The sequence below is a fragment of the Pan paniscus genome, chromosome 3 (assembly GCF_029289425.2).
Source record: "Pan paniscus chromosome 3, NHGRI_mPanPan1-v2.0_pri, whole genome shotgun sequence".
In the NCBI taxonomy this organism is placed as follows: domain Eukaryota; kingdom Metazoa; phylum Chordata; class Mammalia; order Primates; family Hominidae; genus Pan; species Pan paniscus.
The window spans coordinates 38,216,870-38,232,444 of NC_073252.2; the positions used below are offsets into that span (position 1 = coordinate 38,216,870).

General features: G+C 41.1%; 1 protein-coding gene across 8 annotated transcripts in view; it reads left to right on the plus strand.

The window, feature by feature from the left end:
* TBC1D1 (TBC1 domain family member 1) overlaps positions 1-15,575 on the plus strand; it is a 248,435-nt gene that overhangs the window by 139,437 nt on the left and 93,423 nt on the right. For all 8 annotated transcript variants that reach the window (XM_008957560.7, XM_003832157.7, XM_008957562.6 and 5 more), the window contains 2 exons: positions 6,678-6,788; positions 15,434-15,562. In XM_008957560.7, coding sequence (XP_008955808.1) covers positions 6,678-6,788; positions 15,434-15,562 — 240 coding nt within the window. The remainder of the gene's footprint in view (positions 1-6,677; positions 6,789-15,433; positions 15,563-15,575) is intronic.

Below are 15,575 nucleotides of genomic sequence, written 5' to 3' on the forward strand. Positions count from 1 at the left end.
TAAATTTAGGTCATGCTGTCTACTTGGAACCCGATAATATATCAAACCTACAAAAACAAAACAAAATTCAAGCTCATCAGCTTTCTGCAATAAACTTGGAAGCTAGCTCTTGCCCTTGCATTTAGATGCAATGTATCTCGGGGAGACCATGCTGTGTGTGCTGGCATGCCTGTAGCCTGTTCATTATGAATCTTTAATGAGGTCATCCAAAATTTCATGTCTGCTTTAGCTGAGGGGCATTTTCGATGATTCCCTGGCACTTTTTTAGGGAGGGAAGCATATCAAAGAATAAATATCTCCTTTTGAGGGGCGGGCAGCAGGATCTACAAATAGAGGAGCCTTTAAACAAAACAAGACAGCTAGCAACTGGGTGGGTTTAAGTGCTTTTCCTTCCTCACTGGGAAAAGACTATACTAGGATCCACGATCTGCTTTCTGTTAGTGTAAAAAAAATGAAAGGATTGTCTCTCTCTCTCTTTGTTGTTTTTTTGAGACAGAGTCTCGCTCTGTTGCCCAGAGCCGAAGTGCAATGGTGCGATCTTGGCTCACTGCAACCTCTGCTTCCCGGGTTCAAGCAATTCTCCTGCCTCCGCCTCCCAAGTAGCTGAGATTTCAGCCGCCTGCCACCACCACACTGCTAAGTTTTGTATTTTCAGTAGAGACGGGGTTTCACCATATTGGCCAGGCGGGTCTCTAACTCTTGACCTTGTGATTTGCCTGCTTCAGCTTCCCAAAGTGCTGGGATTACAGCCGTGAGCCACCACGCCTGGCCGTCTTTCTCATTTTAATCATGTTAGAGGTCTTGTCTTATTCCCTTGTTCTCCTTCTACAGTAGAATTGGCATATGCTTCAGGAAGAGAGCATAGAAAGATGTTTTTTCATGTCTCAAATAGCCTAGAGGGTAATTTTCACAATTTTCATTTGTCTTTGCATTTTCTTGTTTTCTTCTGAATCAACTTGAGACATGCTACTTTGTCTTTTCTTAAAAGATCTTTAGAGTTCTAAGTACACAATACTCTTAGAAAATATACTGTGATTTGCATTTGGAATTCAAAAATGGACAATATGCTTCTGATTGTTAATGCATTTACAATTCAAGTTGGGGCCTTTTTCATCTAATGCTGGCCCACTTACTGTTCTAGAGCTGTCCAGTCACTTTAAGAAACCATCTTTCTATCAAGAATAGAAGAGGAACTTCCCTCTCATAATGTGGGTTTTCTTTTTTGTCTAGACAGCACCACGTAGCTCTCCCTAAAGCAGTGTGATGAATCAGTATAGGTAATACACAAAATATTCTTCCGCAGCAATGAGATGTTCCTAATGGATATGATTCCAAGATTCTCTTTGACTCATGCAGGCTTTTAGACACTGAGTACATCATGGTAAAGACACTTTAGAACAGAGTAGATTATGACTAAGGTTTGCTTTAGAAAAAGAGCTTTCAGTTAATATCCTGAGGCCCCTGTGTGTTGTTCTGGAGGTCTCTGTAATTGTTAAGCTGCTCCAGACACCAAAGGGAGGTTGTATTCACCAACTTTGAAAAGCCGGCTCTCGCCTTGTCTTCCATCACTGTGAGTGTGGCTGTTCCTTGAGTGATACAGATTTGTGCATGGATCTTTTATTCTAGAGGCTTGTTAGATGGTCTTGTTGAATTATGTCCTCAATGACCATTCTTGGTTTTATAAAACATTTTATAAACCAAGTCATTGGTTTCGTTTTAGACAGCAGTGCCGGCTAATGTGCTTGAAAATCATACATTTCAAAAAGGTTGTAAGGAAAAAGGTGGCTTTGCAGTTTCCTGAGTCTCCTTATAAAATAGAATGGTAAATATTTTCCTTTGTTCAGTCTTTCCTGGAGGGGAATTTGTTTCTGAAAAAGTCCTCTACGTGCAAATTTTCATAAGGGAAATGTAATTACTGTTGAAATTAATGGTACGTGATTACTTAGTTATTAAAACATACCTTATTTAAGGATCATGTAAATGAATATTAAATCAAAAAATGGAGCTCTAACAGCTATAAAGAAATCACTAATAACTGTGTAAACGATGCTGGAGGTTATCTCTACTGTAAACAAGCTAATTTTGAGCACTCTGAGAACTTAATGCCAGATGGGCATGTGGGCATACCACACTGCAAAGCCATCTTTTTATTTATGAGCGTTTTTGAAATGTTTCGTTTTCAAACATATCTAGCTGGGCATATGTTAGGATGACCCCATGATGCTCTGTTACTGGGTGAATATACTAAATCCAAATTGATCATCTCAGGATAAGAATTGCTGTGAAGCCAACGTGGAGCTAGTAAATAAAATATCTCCAAGTCTAATTCTCCTAATCTATATGAGTGTGTTTCAGGGAATGACTTAATTAAATACTGACTAGATAAATCAAGTAGATTTATACTCAGTAGACATTGATAATTCATTAAGTAACATGACTTCACAAGTTAAAGGTTAATGGTCAGAAGAGACTCTTTTTACTTTCTGAAGAATATATATCAGCTTAGTTGGATTTTGCATGGTTTTAAAATGATGTTAGACTGTAGTTTTAAGATGTTAGACTGAAAACTTTAAGTTTTAAGATGTTAGACTGTAGTGTCCAAGTGAGTGTTGTCTTTTTAAGTAGTTCCCTTAGGAGACCATGGGCTTTCTCAACATTCTGGGATGCATTAATCAGTGTTGGAAATTTATTTATTTATTTATTTATTTTTTTAAGAGAAAGGGGCTCACTCTGTTACCCAGGCTGGAGCACAGTGGTTATTCTAGGGTGTGATCAGAGCACATTTCAGTTGCGAACTCATGGGCTCAAGCAATCGTCCTACCTCAGCTTCCCAAGTAGCTGGGACTGCAGGTACATGCCACCTTGCCCAGCTGGCAGTTTATATCTGAATTGCGTTTATGACAATTTATAAGCCTCTTATAGGTTAAGAAACATGTAACTAATTTAGTTTTGTTACTTTTAACAGGCAATTAATTATTTTGTAATATTCTTTTATAAATTGAAGTATGACATGCATGTAGAAAAGCAAACAAATCAATGATGTATAATTCAGTGAATTTTTATAAGGTATATACAACTGTGCAGCCAGTGCCAAGATTAAGAAATGGAGCATTTCTGGCCAGGCGCGGTGGCTCACGCCTGTAATTCCAGCACTTTGGGAGGCCAAGGCGGGTGGATCACCCGAGGTCAGGAGTTCAAGACTAGCCTGGCCAACGTGGCAAAACCCTGTCTCTATGGCAAATACAAAAATTAGCCAGGCATGGTGGTGCGCACCTGTAGTCTCAGCTACTCGGGAGGCTAAGGCATGAGAATTGCTTGAACTTGGGAAGCAGAGGTTGCAGTGAGCCAGGATTGTGCCACTGCACTCCAGCCTGGGGGATAGAGCGAGACGCTGTCTCCCCCCAAAAAAGAAAGAAATGGGGCATTTCCATTGCCTCATAGTCCTGTTTTGTGTCTGCCTCCAGGTAACCATCATCCTGACTTCTGACATCATAGTTTAATTTTGAACAAGCAAGTAATTTTTGATGGCACAGTGATGTTACCCAATTCGATTCCCCATTATTTTCCTAAGACTTATCTCTCTGACTAATGAATGTTCATAAAGTTAAATCACCTTTAAGAAATAATGATTTGGCCCAGAGCGGTGGCTCACGCCTGTAATCCCAGCACTTTGGGAGGCAGAGGTGGGTGGATCACGAGGTCAGGAGATCAAGACCATCCTGGCTAACACGGTGAAACCCTGTCTCTACTAAAAATACAAAAAATTAGCCGGGTGTGATGGCGGGTGCCTGTAGTCCCAACTATTTGGGAGGCTGAGGCAGGAGAATGGCGTGAACCTGGGAGGTGGAGCTTGCAGTGAGCCCAGATTGTGCCACTGCACTCCAGCTCCAGCCTGGGTGAAAGAGCAAGACTCCATCTCAAAAAAAAAAAAAAAAAAAGAAAGAATTAATGATTTGCTACTATCGAGGATGGTGAAGTTGCATGGGAGATTTTAGGGAGGTGACACCTCACTAATTGTATTTCAGAATTACATTAAGGAAAGATTTGTTTCTTGATTGTGTATAACACCATCGACGTTTATTTCTCTGCTTTAGTGACTTCTGTATGATGTTTAACAAGCTCCATGATGCAGTCTCTGATTCTTAATCAGTTTTTAATGAAAAACAACTGTGGTAGTATACTGTTCCCAGTTGGTCTAATTTCCTTCCTATTTGAATAACTTTTAAAAGTGTATTTTGAGGGGAAAAATATATTAATACTCCTCCTCTTACTATATGATTAGCCCTTTAAAATATTTTGAAATAGATGATGATGAAGAATTTCTCCAAGCACAATATACATTTTCTTGTGGAGATAGCCAGAAGGTTTAATTAAAGACACAGGAGAAGAAAGAGTGGGCCAACCATCAGGCGCCTGTACCTGCTCAGAGGCCTCATAATTCCTGTCTGTTTCCCTGGATCATTTTTTTTTTAATAGACTTAATTGTTTTTAGAGCAGTTTTAGGTTTACAGGAAAATTGGGTGAAAAGTACAGAGTTCCCGTATTAGCTTTCACTGTCCCCCACCCCACAGTTTCTCCGATTTTTAACATATCTTGCATTACTGAGGGTTTCTTCATTATAATTGATGAGCCAATATTTGTACATTGATATTAACTAAAGTTCATGGTTTACATTTGGGTTCACTGTTGGTGTTCTGTATTCTGTGGGTTGTGACAGATGCTTAATGTCATGTGCCCATCATTACAGTATCATACAGAATAGTTTCACTGCCCTAAAAATCCCCGTGTTCTGCCTGTTCTCCCACCTCCTCCCTAATCCTTGATCGTTTTGCTCTCTCCATAGTTTTGCCTTTTCCAGCATGTCATGTAGTTGGAATCACCCAGTAGCCTTTTCAGACTGGCTTCTTTTGCTTAGCAATATGCACTTAAGGTTCTTCCATGTCTCTTTATGGCTTGATAGCTTATTTCTCATTGCTGAATAATACTCAGTTTTATAGATGCACTACAGTTTCTTTACCCATTTGCCGATCGATGCACATCTTAGTTGCTTCCAAGTTTTGATAATTGTGAATAAAGATGCTGTTTTCAGCTCATTTGGGTAAACACCAAGGAGTGCAATTGCTGGGTTATGTGGTAAGAATGTGTTTAGTTTTACAAGAAACTGCTGGCCTGTTTTCCAAAGTGGCTGTACTGTTTTGCATCCCCGCCAACCATAAATGGGAGTTCTTGTTGTTTTGTGGACATTTGGGCTCAGTGTACCCATAACCCTTTGATCTAGCAGTGTTAAGTTGGGATTGTGGCATTACTGCCACTTTCCTTTTTGAGAATCTAATGCCCACTTTCTCCAGAGAAATCCACTTTTTGCATATAACTTGTAAAATTTTGTAATATTGGGGTTCACAGCCTGGAGTCCAGGTTGAGAGTGTCTGCTGTAGCCTCTAAAATATTTAATATTTCAGTCCGAAATTTGAAAGAACAGGAAGGCCTCAATGAAAACAAACCCTTCTAATCATTAACTATCCTTTCCTTAAGTAACAAGAACAACTTACCTTTAATCTTTTTCGTTAAGAAAGGACTGGGTTTCTTTAAGAAAGGACTGTCAGAAAGTCTGGGTTAGTGTTACCTTTGCTTTGAATGCTTATTATGTGCAGGGTAAAGTTGCTTCCTTAGTTAGCTGGGGAAGAAGTGACCAAGAGTGGTGTTGACCCAGATTCAGATCCTTGTGTAGTTGATCCATTTATGTCACTGAATTTGTTTTAAAGAACAGTCTGGAAATTTGGAGTAGGGAGAGGGGAGGAACAGGCAGTGGATACTTGTCAACATAAAAAAAGATGTATTTTCAAAATTTATAGACTAAAAACTTTGTGTATCCCAAAGCAATTCATTTTACTTTCTTCATATATGATAAAATCATACATTAAATTAGGTGGACTTTAAAAATATTCACTCTGGCATTTCAAATCCAAAGCATTTGGGAGCAGGAGGAGACCATAGAGTTTCCTCTGTGCACCATCCTCACTTCAGCAGACAGGGAAGCTAGGATTAAGGGGCTTGGCTTCACACTTCTAGGCAGCAGCCGGAACCTACATGTCCTGACTTCTGGTCCAGTGTGCTGTGCCACGACCCTGTCTAAAAGTTAAAAGGCATAGAGAGAATTTTTTTTTTAAAGAAAGAAGAAAGAAATGTACATGCCATGAAGTTTTGTATGGAAGGGGGTGCCCCATGGGGATTCCACAGAGTGCTTCACGGTGAACACATTCGACATGGGAAATTATGACACTGAATCCCGTTGCCGTTTTCCTTGCCCGTTCCCTAAGAGTTTGTCAATGTTTGGTCATCATGGCCCCTGACCTTTGGGTATTTATATGGATTTTGTGTTTTTCCTCTTGTTTTAAAAACTATTTATTTGTTAAACATTTTGACTGTGTCTCTATCTGATATTAAAGATTCATTTTTAGATGGGAGGACATCAGAGATGAAAAGCTAAATCTGGCCCACTGGCTCCACTGTTCCTTTTTAAAAATTCTCTCTACTTTTAGGATCATTGGTGCCCCCTAGTGAGATGATTGAGTAAAAGCACTAGTTTAGTGGATGGAAGCTGTTAGCATTTAAAAAGACGGCTTAGCAATATTGTTGACGATTAAAAATAAATCCTGTTTCTGATTTTTGTTTTAAAGAAATTGAGACCGAGAAATGAGCAGCGAGAGAATGAATTGATTATTTCTTTTCTGAGATGTTTATATGAAGAGAAACAGAAAGAACACATCCATATTGGGGAGATGAAGCAGGTATGGCATTTTTGTCTCTTGTAATTGTTGCCAAGTCTCTGCCAAGTCTCTGTATAAACAACGTTTTGAGGATTTTCTGAAACTCTGATACCTTTTTTCTCCCTATGTTTTATTTTCCTTTGTTGGCACACAGAGGGGAAATTTGGGAGTGTTAGACTATGTATGCTTGAGAAGGTAAGAAAAGTTTCTGCCTGCACCATAGTGGTGGCAGAGCAGTTACTCTAATAAGAGGACTGGCTTAGAGCAGCAAGAATTGAGTGTAAGAGTGGATGCCACCAAGATGAGCTGCTTGGCTTGCAGGGAGCTGGTTTGTCACCTCGCCTTTCTTCTTTGTAAACCTGGAAGGACATTGCATGGCTGCCTTTGGAATTACAAAAAGTACCTGAACGTCCTTTGTGATATAAACGCTAGGTCACAAATCAGATACAATGTTGGCAAGCCTGACTTATGTGCTATTCAGGTTAGAACTTGGATTAATTCCATTTTGCATGGTGGAAATACAGAGTCTCCCTCCCCTCCTCCACTGTCTACAGCCTTATTTAGCTTTTCTCTTTGTGGGGTCTCAAGGCAGAAGCTGGGGCTCTCTGCAGATCTCTCCCTTGGAAGATCTTCAGGTTTGGAAGTCCCTATGTTACATGGTACCACAGACCATTTCCTTTGTCTTTTGGACTCCATGTGAGTCCATTCATAATGAACCATTAATAGCTTCAAAACATACACATTTTATATTTGCTAAAGTTACCTGTTGGCCAGAAATCTAGAGAAAAATCAGTGAAGGATGTACAAGTTTCTCAGTTTCCCAAAAGTATGTTCCCTTTTTCTTTTTGAACACTCCCCACGTACGTGTTCCAAAGACACTTGTGTGCTCAGTGGTGTGCCCTGTCCTACGGCAGCCTCTGCGTCTGGACCCTAAACCAAGTGTGCAGTTTTCATGGGGTGTACACTTAGCAAATCTCCACATAAGGTTTCTACCTTCTAGGTGGCTTTGGCAGTCACGTGCCTTCCCTGAACACTTGGGCTGGTGTACAGTGTCAGCCACGGTTTCTAATCTCATTGGCCAGCCATGAGGTCCTTTAGCAGTGACTCTAACATGAGTATATGACCTGTGTTTTTTGGGGTTTTGACTTGTGGTCTTGGTTTGTAGCCATTCCTCCCTTCCCAACCTGTACCCTTAAGATAGCATTCAAGTTCTGTGTCTCTCCTGTTCATTTTTGGATGGACCACTTGGTCTAAGTTTTCAGTTAATTCTGGAGTTCATTTTTCAGCCTATTTCTTTTCTCTTTTCCACTCCCTTTTTCCCCTCTTGTGCCACTGATAGCTTTTTCCCTGTTCTGATTTTCTTTTATCTGAGTCAGTCTGACTTGTTCCAACAGGAAATTGATAATTTTGAAGTAATTTATAACTGCTAGAAAGGGGAATGAAGCATTTACGGTGGATGGAAAGTCTTCTTTTACTAAACATTTTGAGCATTTATGGTGAATGGAAAGTTTTGACCTAACTGCAGACTCATTTTTATGGACCAGGATAATATTTTTATGATTTGGGCATAGATCATCCAATGGAGAAATGTGTTTAATGTTTTTTTTTTTACCCAAAAAAACATAAGAGTTCAATGTAGAAGTGACTGAGCCTTACAAGCAGAACTGGCATCTGTGCAACACTTTTACTAGGGGTTTCTAAACATCATGACCCAGACGGCTCATGTCTTCGTCTATAAAGAAGCTGCCCTAATCCCCTGATGAGGTTGGTGTACTCCAGGCTGGACACTCTCATGGGCTCTGAGGAGTGGGTTTTTCAGAGCAGCAGCTGCTTTATAGACCCATTAGGCACAGCCTTGAGATTCACTGATAGATCCTTTTCATGTTTTCTGCTATCAGTTTAGCCACATGGATTTCATTACCTTTTTGTTGCACCTAAAAATTTCTAAAGCTTTTGAAAATGTGGGAAGATGTGATATAGACCGTGGTAGGATCATGGCTTTGACAAAGAACTTCTCTGGCCACAGGACTTCAGAAGCTGACAGAGGACAGTGAGCGCTTCTCTCAGTGCTGTGCGTGTCAGGGTCGGCAGGGAGGCCATATGTGCTTTTCAAAGACCAAAAGAATAGTGCTGGAGAACTGTCAGAGGAGTTGTGAAATAGAAAAAATCCTGAATGAGTCTTTTGATCTTATAGAACAGGGTTCAGTTTGGGCAAGACTTATACATTAAGTTAGAGGCTGTCACGTTTTAGTCAATGGACTTGTCGTTTCCACCTGTATTCACAGAGGTGGTACAAAAATTAGTATGAAATCAGCTGCCACTTACTGAATGTTTGCCAAGTGCCAGATAGAGTTCTCATTCCTTAAATAAATGACTCCATTCATTCTACAAGTTTTTTGAGGTAGGTGGTAAAATACCCATTTTATAGATGAGGAAATGGGGAAGAGCAGTCAAGCAGTTACTAGTGAGCAGTGGAGCCACTTTGTCTGATGTCTAAGTACTTTATCTTAATTATTGTGTTTTTTTTTTAAGGAGCTTAACAAAATTTAATGCTATATAACTACTTACTGATTTTCTTGGGTCTGTTTTCTAGTAGATAAGATTTTCTTTCTTTTTTTGTGACATTTTATTATGAAAAATTTCAAACATATAGAAAAGTTGAAAGAATTATACCGTGAGCACTCATATACCCACCATCCAGATTTTACAGTTTTAAAGACTTTGTTAATTTGCTTTATCATATATTTATCTATTAGTCCACCTTATTTTTGCATGCCTTTCAAATTAGGTGATATCAGTACCCTTCATCCCTAAACACTTTAGCATGTATATCATTAACTAGAATTTAGTGTTTGCTTCCAATTTTGGGGAGATTAAATTTACATATGGTAGGTTATGCAAATCTTAAGTGTACCATTTGTTGAGTTTTGACCACTGCTGCTACATTCAGGTAGCTCAAACCCCTATCAAGATATAGAATATTTTCATCCTGCCAGGCGCAGTGGCTCACGCCTGTAATCCCAGTACTTTGGGAGGCTGAGGCGGGCGGATCATGAGGTCAGGAGATTGAGACCATCCTGGCTAACACGGTGAAAGCTCGTCTCCACTAAAAATACAAAAATTAGTCAGGTGTGGTGGCGGGTGCCTGTAGTCCCAGCTACTAGGGAGGCTGAGGCAGGAGAATGGCATGAACCCGGGAAGCGGAGGTTGCAGTGAGCCGAGGTCGCACCACTGCACTCCAGCCTGGGCGACAGAGAGAGACTCCCTCTCGGGGGAAAAAAAAAAAAAAATTTCATCCTACCAGAAAGTAGCCCTATATTCCTCTTCTAGTCAGTCCTCACTACCCCTTCCCCCAGGTAACCACTGTTTTGATTTTTTTCACCTTAGATTAGTTTTGCCTGTTCTAGAATTTCTTATAAATGGCATCATACTCTTTTTTTTGAGACAGAGTCTCGCTCTGTCGCCCAGGCTGGAGTGCAGTGGCGCGATCTCGGCTCACTGCAAGCCCCGCCTCCCAAGTTCACGCCATTCTCCTGCCTCAGCCTCCTGAGTAGCTGGGACTACAGGCGCCTGCCACTGCTCCCGGCTAATTGTTTATATTTTTAGTAGAGATGGGGTTTCACCGTGTTAGCCGTGATGGTCTCGATCTCCTGACCTTGTGATCTGCCCACCTCGGCCTTCCAAAGTGCTGGGATTACAGGCGTGAGCCACCGCGCCTGGCCGGCATGATACTCTTTGAGTTCTGGCTCCTTCCACTTAGCATAACGTTTCTGAGACTCATCAGAAACGTTATGCTACATTGTTGCATGTATTAGTAGTTTGTTGTTGCATGTATCAGTTGCTTGTATCAGTAGTTTGTTCCTTTTTGTTCTGTGGTATTAATGTCAAGAGTTTCTTTCTCCATTCTCCTTCTGAGCTGCTTGATTATGAATAAGGCTGCTGGTAGATACATTGTGCCAGCCTGGGATGGTGAGTTCTGAACTGAGAATTTCAGTATAGCATCAGGATTTAAAGCTTGAATACTTGAATCCAAACTTTCATGCTTAGAGTTTACCCCATCTGTTGAAGGATGTGCAATATGATGACTGCAATAGAATTCACTGTGGAGCCTCCAAATTAGAAATTATTGTCTGTGAGGGCCAGGCACGGTGGCTCACGCCTGTAATCCTAGCACTTTGGGAGGCTGAGATGGGAGGATTGTTTGAGGCCAGGAGTTTGAGACCAGCTTGGTCAATATAGCGAGACCCCCATCTCTGTTTTTTTTTTAAAGAAATTATTGTCTAAGAACCAGTATCATCTTCCAAGGAGAAACTTCTAGATACTTGTTTTAAGATAAATAAGAAACAAGTCATTTCTAAATGTGAATTATTTTTTAAATGCAATTTTTAAAAACATTTTATTTTAATTATGGCAATAGACGTGGAAAAGACTCTTTTTTGATAGTAGAGGAGAGCAGAAGAAACATTGAATTAAGTACACAGAGATTCTTCAGACCTGCTTTAAAAACACATGCATACAAATGCACTTCTGTCTCTTAGGATCTACTAACTGATGCTGCTTGCTTTAGTCTTTTAGCTAATATTTTCTTTCTTTCTTTCTTTCTTTTTTGTTGGAGACAGAGTCTCGCTCTGCCGCCAGGCTAGAGTGCAGCGGCACAATCTTGGCTCACTGCAACCTCCGCCTCCCGGGTTCAAGCGATTCTCCTGCCTCAGCCTCCTGAGTAGCTGGGACTACAGGCGTGCACCACCACGCCCAGCTAATTTTTGTATATTTAGTAGAGACGGGGTTTCACTGTGTTGGATGGGATGTTCTCCGTCTCTTGTCCTCGTGATCCGCCTGCCTTGGCCTCCTAAAGTGCTGGGATTACAGGCGTGAGCCACTGCGCCTGGCTCATATTTTCTTTATATATCAAAACAATTCAGCTTGCTTCACTTTTATGAAAGCTTTATTATGAGTTTGAAAGCAATTCTGCATTTTCTTAACATTGTAACTGGTGTTGAGTTGAAGGCAGGCCCCTGGGAGCCCTTTGTGGGCAATTCCCTTCACTCTGGAGGCTGCCTCGAGCCTGGACAGGCACTTACACTTGGTCAGTGATTGCACAGAACCGGTTGCAACAGATTCTGTGCACCTCCCTGTGGCGCGTAGCATTTAGCAGGCACTTGGTCACTATTTGCTGAGTGAGTCTGTTACCTTAGGCGTGTATTTCCCGTGGACCTGCCTGGAGATCATTGCTCATTCACTCATTTTGAACAAGCTAATATTACATGTCCAGGGTATGCTCTATAGTGTGAAACACAAAGGTAAATGATAGTTCCCCTTCTCAAAGGAATTTCTAAGGTAGTAACCATTCTTTTGATGCATATTCTCATTCTCATAGAGAGTCCAATTATGGATAATTGGACAAAGCTGAATGTCGCTCTTATGAGAATCCATTCTTTCTCTTTTATGCCTTGAAAAATGTGTAGCATTCATTAGTGAATTAGGATTTCATTATTCAAAGAAGACATAAGGTCTTCGAACAGCAGATGACTGAATAAAATAATACCTAACAGCAGTAGAATGAGGGGAGGACATATTCAAGGAACATTTTATGCCCATTAGATTGGCAGAAATTTTTAAAAAGTGACAATACCGTATAAAGGTGAACTTTCCTATACTGATACTGGGAACATGAATTTGTACCATTCAGGGAAGAGAAACTTGATAATATCTGGTGTAGTCTGAAGAGGCACAGTCCCTGTGACCCAGTGAGGACATTCCTCATTATTTCCCTTGCCAAACATTTCACATGAGTCTATAAGGAGCTCTATATAAGAGAGGTCACTGCAGCCTCCTTTGTAAGAGCAAGAAAAAAAAGCAAATAAGTGTTTAACAATAGGAACATAGATAAATTAGGTTATACAGTGAATATTTGCACTCTGACTAAAGTGAGTGAATCAAAAAAAATTTGTCAACAGGAATAAATCTCAAAAATAATATTGAAAGAAGAAAGCTAATTTACAGAAGGATGTGTACAGTATGACACCATTCATTTAGTTTCAACTACATATCTTTTATGGACACATACATATAAAAGTAGAAAACATGAATTGATAGGATAAACACCAAATATTTCTGCATGTGGCCAGGTGTGGGGAAGTAGTGGTGATTAAGCTTCAAAGATGTCTGCAGTGGTTCCCATTAAAAGTAGAAAGTAGGCTGGGCACAGTGGCTCACACCTGTAATCCCAGCACTTTGGGAGGCCAAGGCAGGTGGATCATTTAAGGCCAGGAGTTCGAGAACAGCCTGGTCAACATGGCGAAACCCCATCTCTACAAAAAAAAATACAAAAATTAGCCAGATATGGTGGCACACACTTGTAGTCCCAGCTACTCGGGAGGCTGAGGCATGAGAATCACTTGAGCCCAGGAGGTAGAGGTTGCAGTAAGCCAAGATCGTACCACTGCACTTCAGCCTGGGTGACAGAGTGAGACTCCATCCCAAAAAACAAGAAAACAAAAAAAGCTCATAGAGTAGGTAATAGTCATGATATCTGACGTTTTTTGAGTGTCTGGTTTACATTTTTTATTTTTATTTTTTGAGACAAGTCTCACTCTGTCACCCAAGCTGGAGTGCAGTGGTGCGATGTCAGCTCACTGCAATCTCTGCCTCCTGGGTTCGAGCGATTCTCCTGCCTCAGCCTCCCAAGTAGCTGGGATTACAGGCGTGCACCACCACACCTGGCTAATTTTTATATTTTTAATAGAGACAGGGTTTCACCATGTTGGCAAGGCTGGTCTCGAACTCCTGACCTCAAGTGATTCATCTGCCTCAGCCTCCCAAAGTTCTGGGATTACAGGCATCAGCCACTGCACCTGGCCTTGGTATATGTGTTTTAATTTGTATTCATTCATTTAAGCCTCATGACAGCTCTGCGAGGAAAGTTCACTATACGTCTTCAGGCTGCAGGTAGAGGACCTGAAAGGGACAGGAGGTAACAGTCTGGCCAAGACCACAGAGCCAGGGAATAGCAGAGGAACATTTCACCTGGGCATTGCACTCCAGAGCTGGGCTTCTTACTGTTCTCAACCCCTGGCAAACGCTCACTTGAACAAAGCCAGGTGGTGATACAAAGGTATTTGTTATATAAGTCTCTACACTTTTCTGTGTGCTTGAAATAACTGCAACAAAGAATATATCAGTATTTAGAGTAATGGGGGATTTGCTTGTGTGTGTTTGTATTTTTGAGATGGAGTCTCGCTCTGTCGCCCAGGCTGGAGTGCAGTAGCATGATCTTGGCTCACTGCAACCTCCGGCTTCTGAGTTCAAGCGATTCTCCTGCCTCAGCCTCCTGAGTAACTGGGATTACAGGTGTGCGCCACTACACCCGGCTGTTTTTTGTATTTTTAGTAGAGACAGGGTTTCCCCGTGTTGGCCAGGCTGATCTCAAACTCCCGACCTCAGGTGGTCCACCCACCTTGGCCTCCCAAAGTGCTGAGATTACAGGCATGAGCCACTGCGCCTGGCCGTTTTTTTTTCTAACAAAATTATTTTCTAACAGAAAGCAATCAGGTGAGAATCCACATAAGAAACAATTTAATTCAGAGATTTTTGTTGCATATTTAAAAAAAAAAATGTACCTTCGGCTGGGTGTGGTAGCTCACTCCTGTAATCCCAGCACTTTGGGAGGCCGAGGCAGGTAGATCACTTGAGCTCAGGAGTTTGAGATCAGCCTGGCCAACATGGTGAAACCCCGTCTCTACAAAAGCTACAAAAAATTAGCTGCGTGTAGTCCCAGCTACTCTGGGGGCTGAGGGAGAAGGATTGCTTGAACCTGGGAGGTCAAGACTGCAGTGAGCCACGATCGTGGCCCTGTACTCCAGCCTGGGCAACAAAGTGAGACCCTGGCACCCTGTCTCAAAAAAAAAAAGTACCTCCTTGTAAATAAGTAACACTAAGACTTCATTTAGTGGTTGTCAAGCAAACTCCATTGTATTTTTATTTTCAGTTTTTATGGCTAGTAGTTAAGGGAGAGAAGCTTGGTTGCAGAGAAGAATGAAAGGATGATGGGAAAATAAAAGTAGGAGAGAGGAAAACGCAAGAAAGCAAGAGATCTGTAGAAAGGGATGAAGGGATTGTATAGGCAGAGAGAATAGGTTCTTTAATTGAGAAATTTATGTTGTCTCACCTTCTGAAATGCCCCCAAAGGTAAGTTATTGTTTTATTTTGAAAAGCTAATGATAGCTACCTTTCTACCACACTGTGTTCAATGTTTTACACACTTTACCTGTTTGAGTCTCACAACACAGTGTTATGATTCGATCTTGCCGTTGGTCTCACTTTACTGAAGAGGAAGTTTGAGGCTCAGAAAAGTAAGAAACTGGCCAAAGACCACGGTTAGTGAAGACAGATCTCTGATCCAGTTGCAGAGTCTGAGCAATAAACTACTTCAACTGATTGGTTTCAAAGCACATTTCCTCATTTTACTTGGGGTAATCAAAGCAACTCTCTGAGGCAAAATTATTTCCTGGACTTGCAGCCATGTCACTAAGGAGCAGATGAGATGAGATCACAGACAGGATCAGAATGATGGCCTGGTGCCAAAAAGATGTGTCCTAGAGATTTTTCATTCCTTTAAGAAGCAGAGAAGGGAGCGATAAATGACTTTTCGTTTTTCACTTTTTTAGACATCGCAGATGGCAGCAGAGAATATTGGAAGTGAATTACCACCCAGTGCCACTCGATTTAGGCTAGATATGCTGAAAAACAAAGCAAAGAGATCTTTAACAGAGTCTTTAGAAAGTATTTTGTCCCGGGTAAGTAGCATAA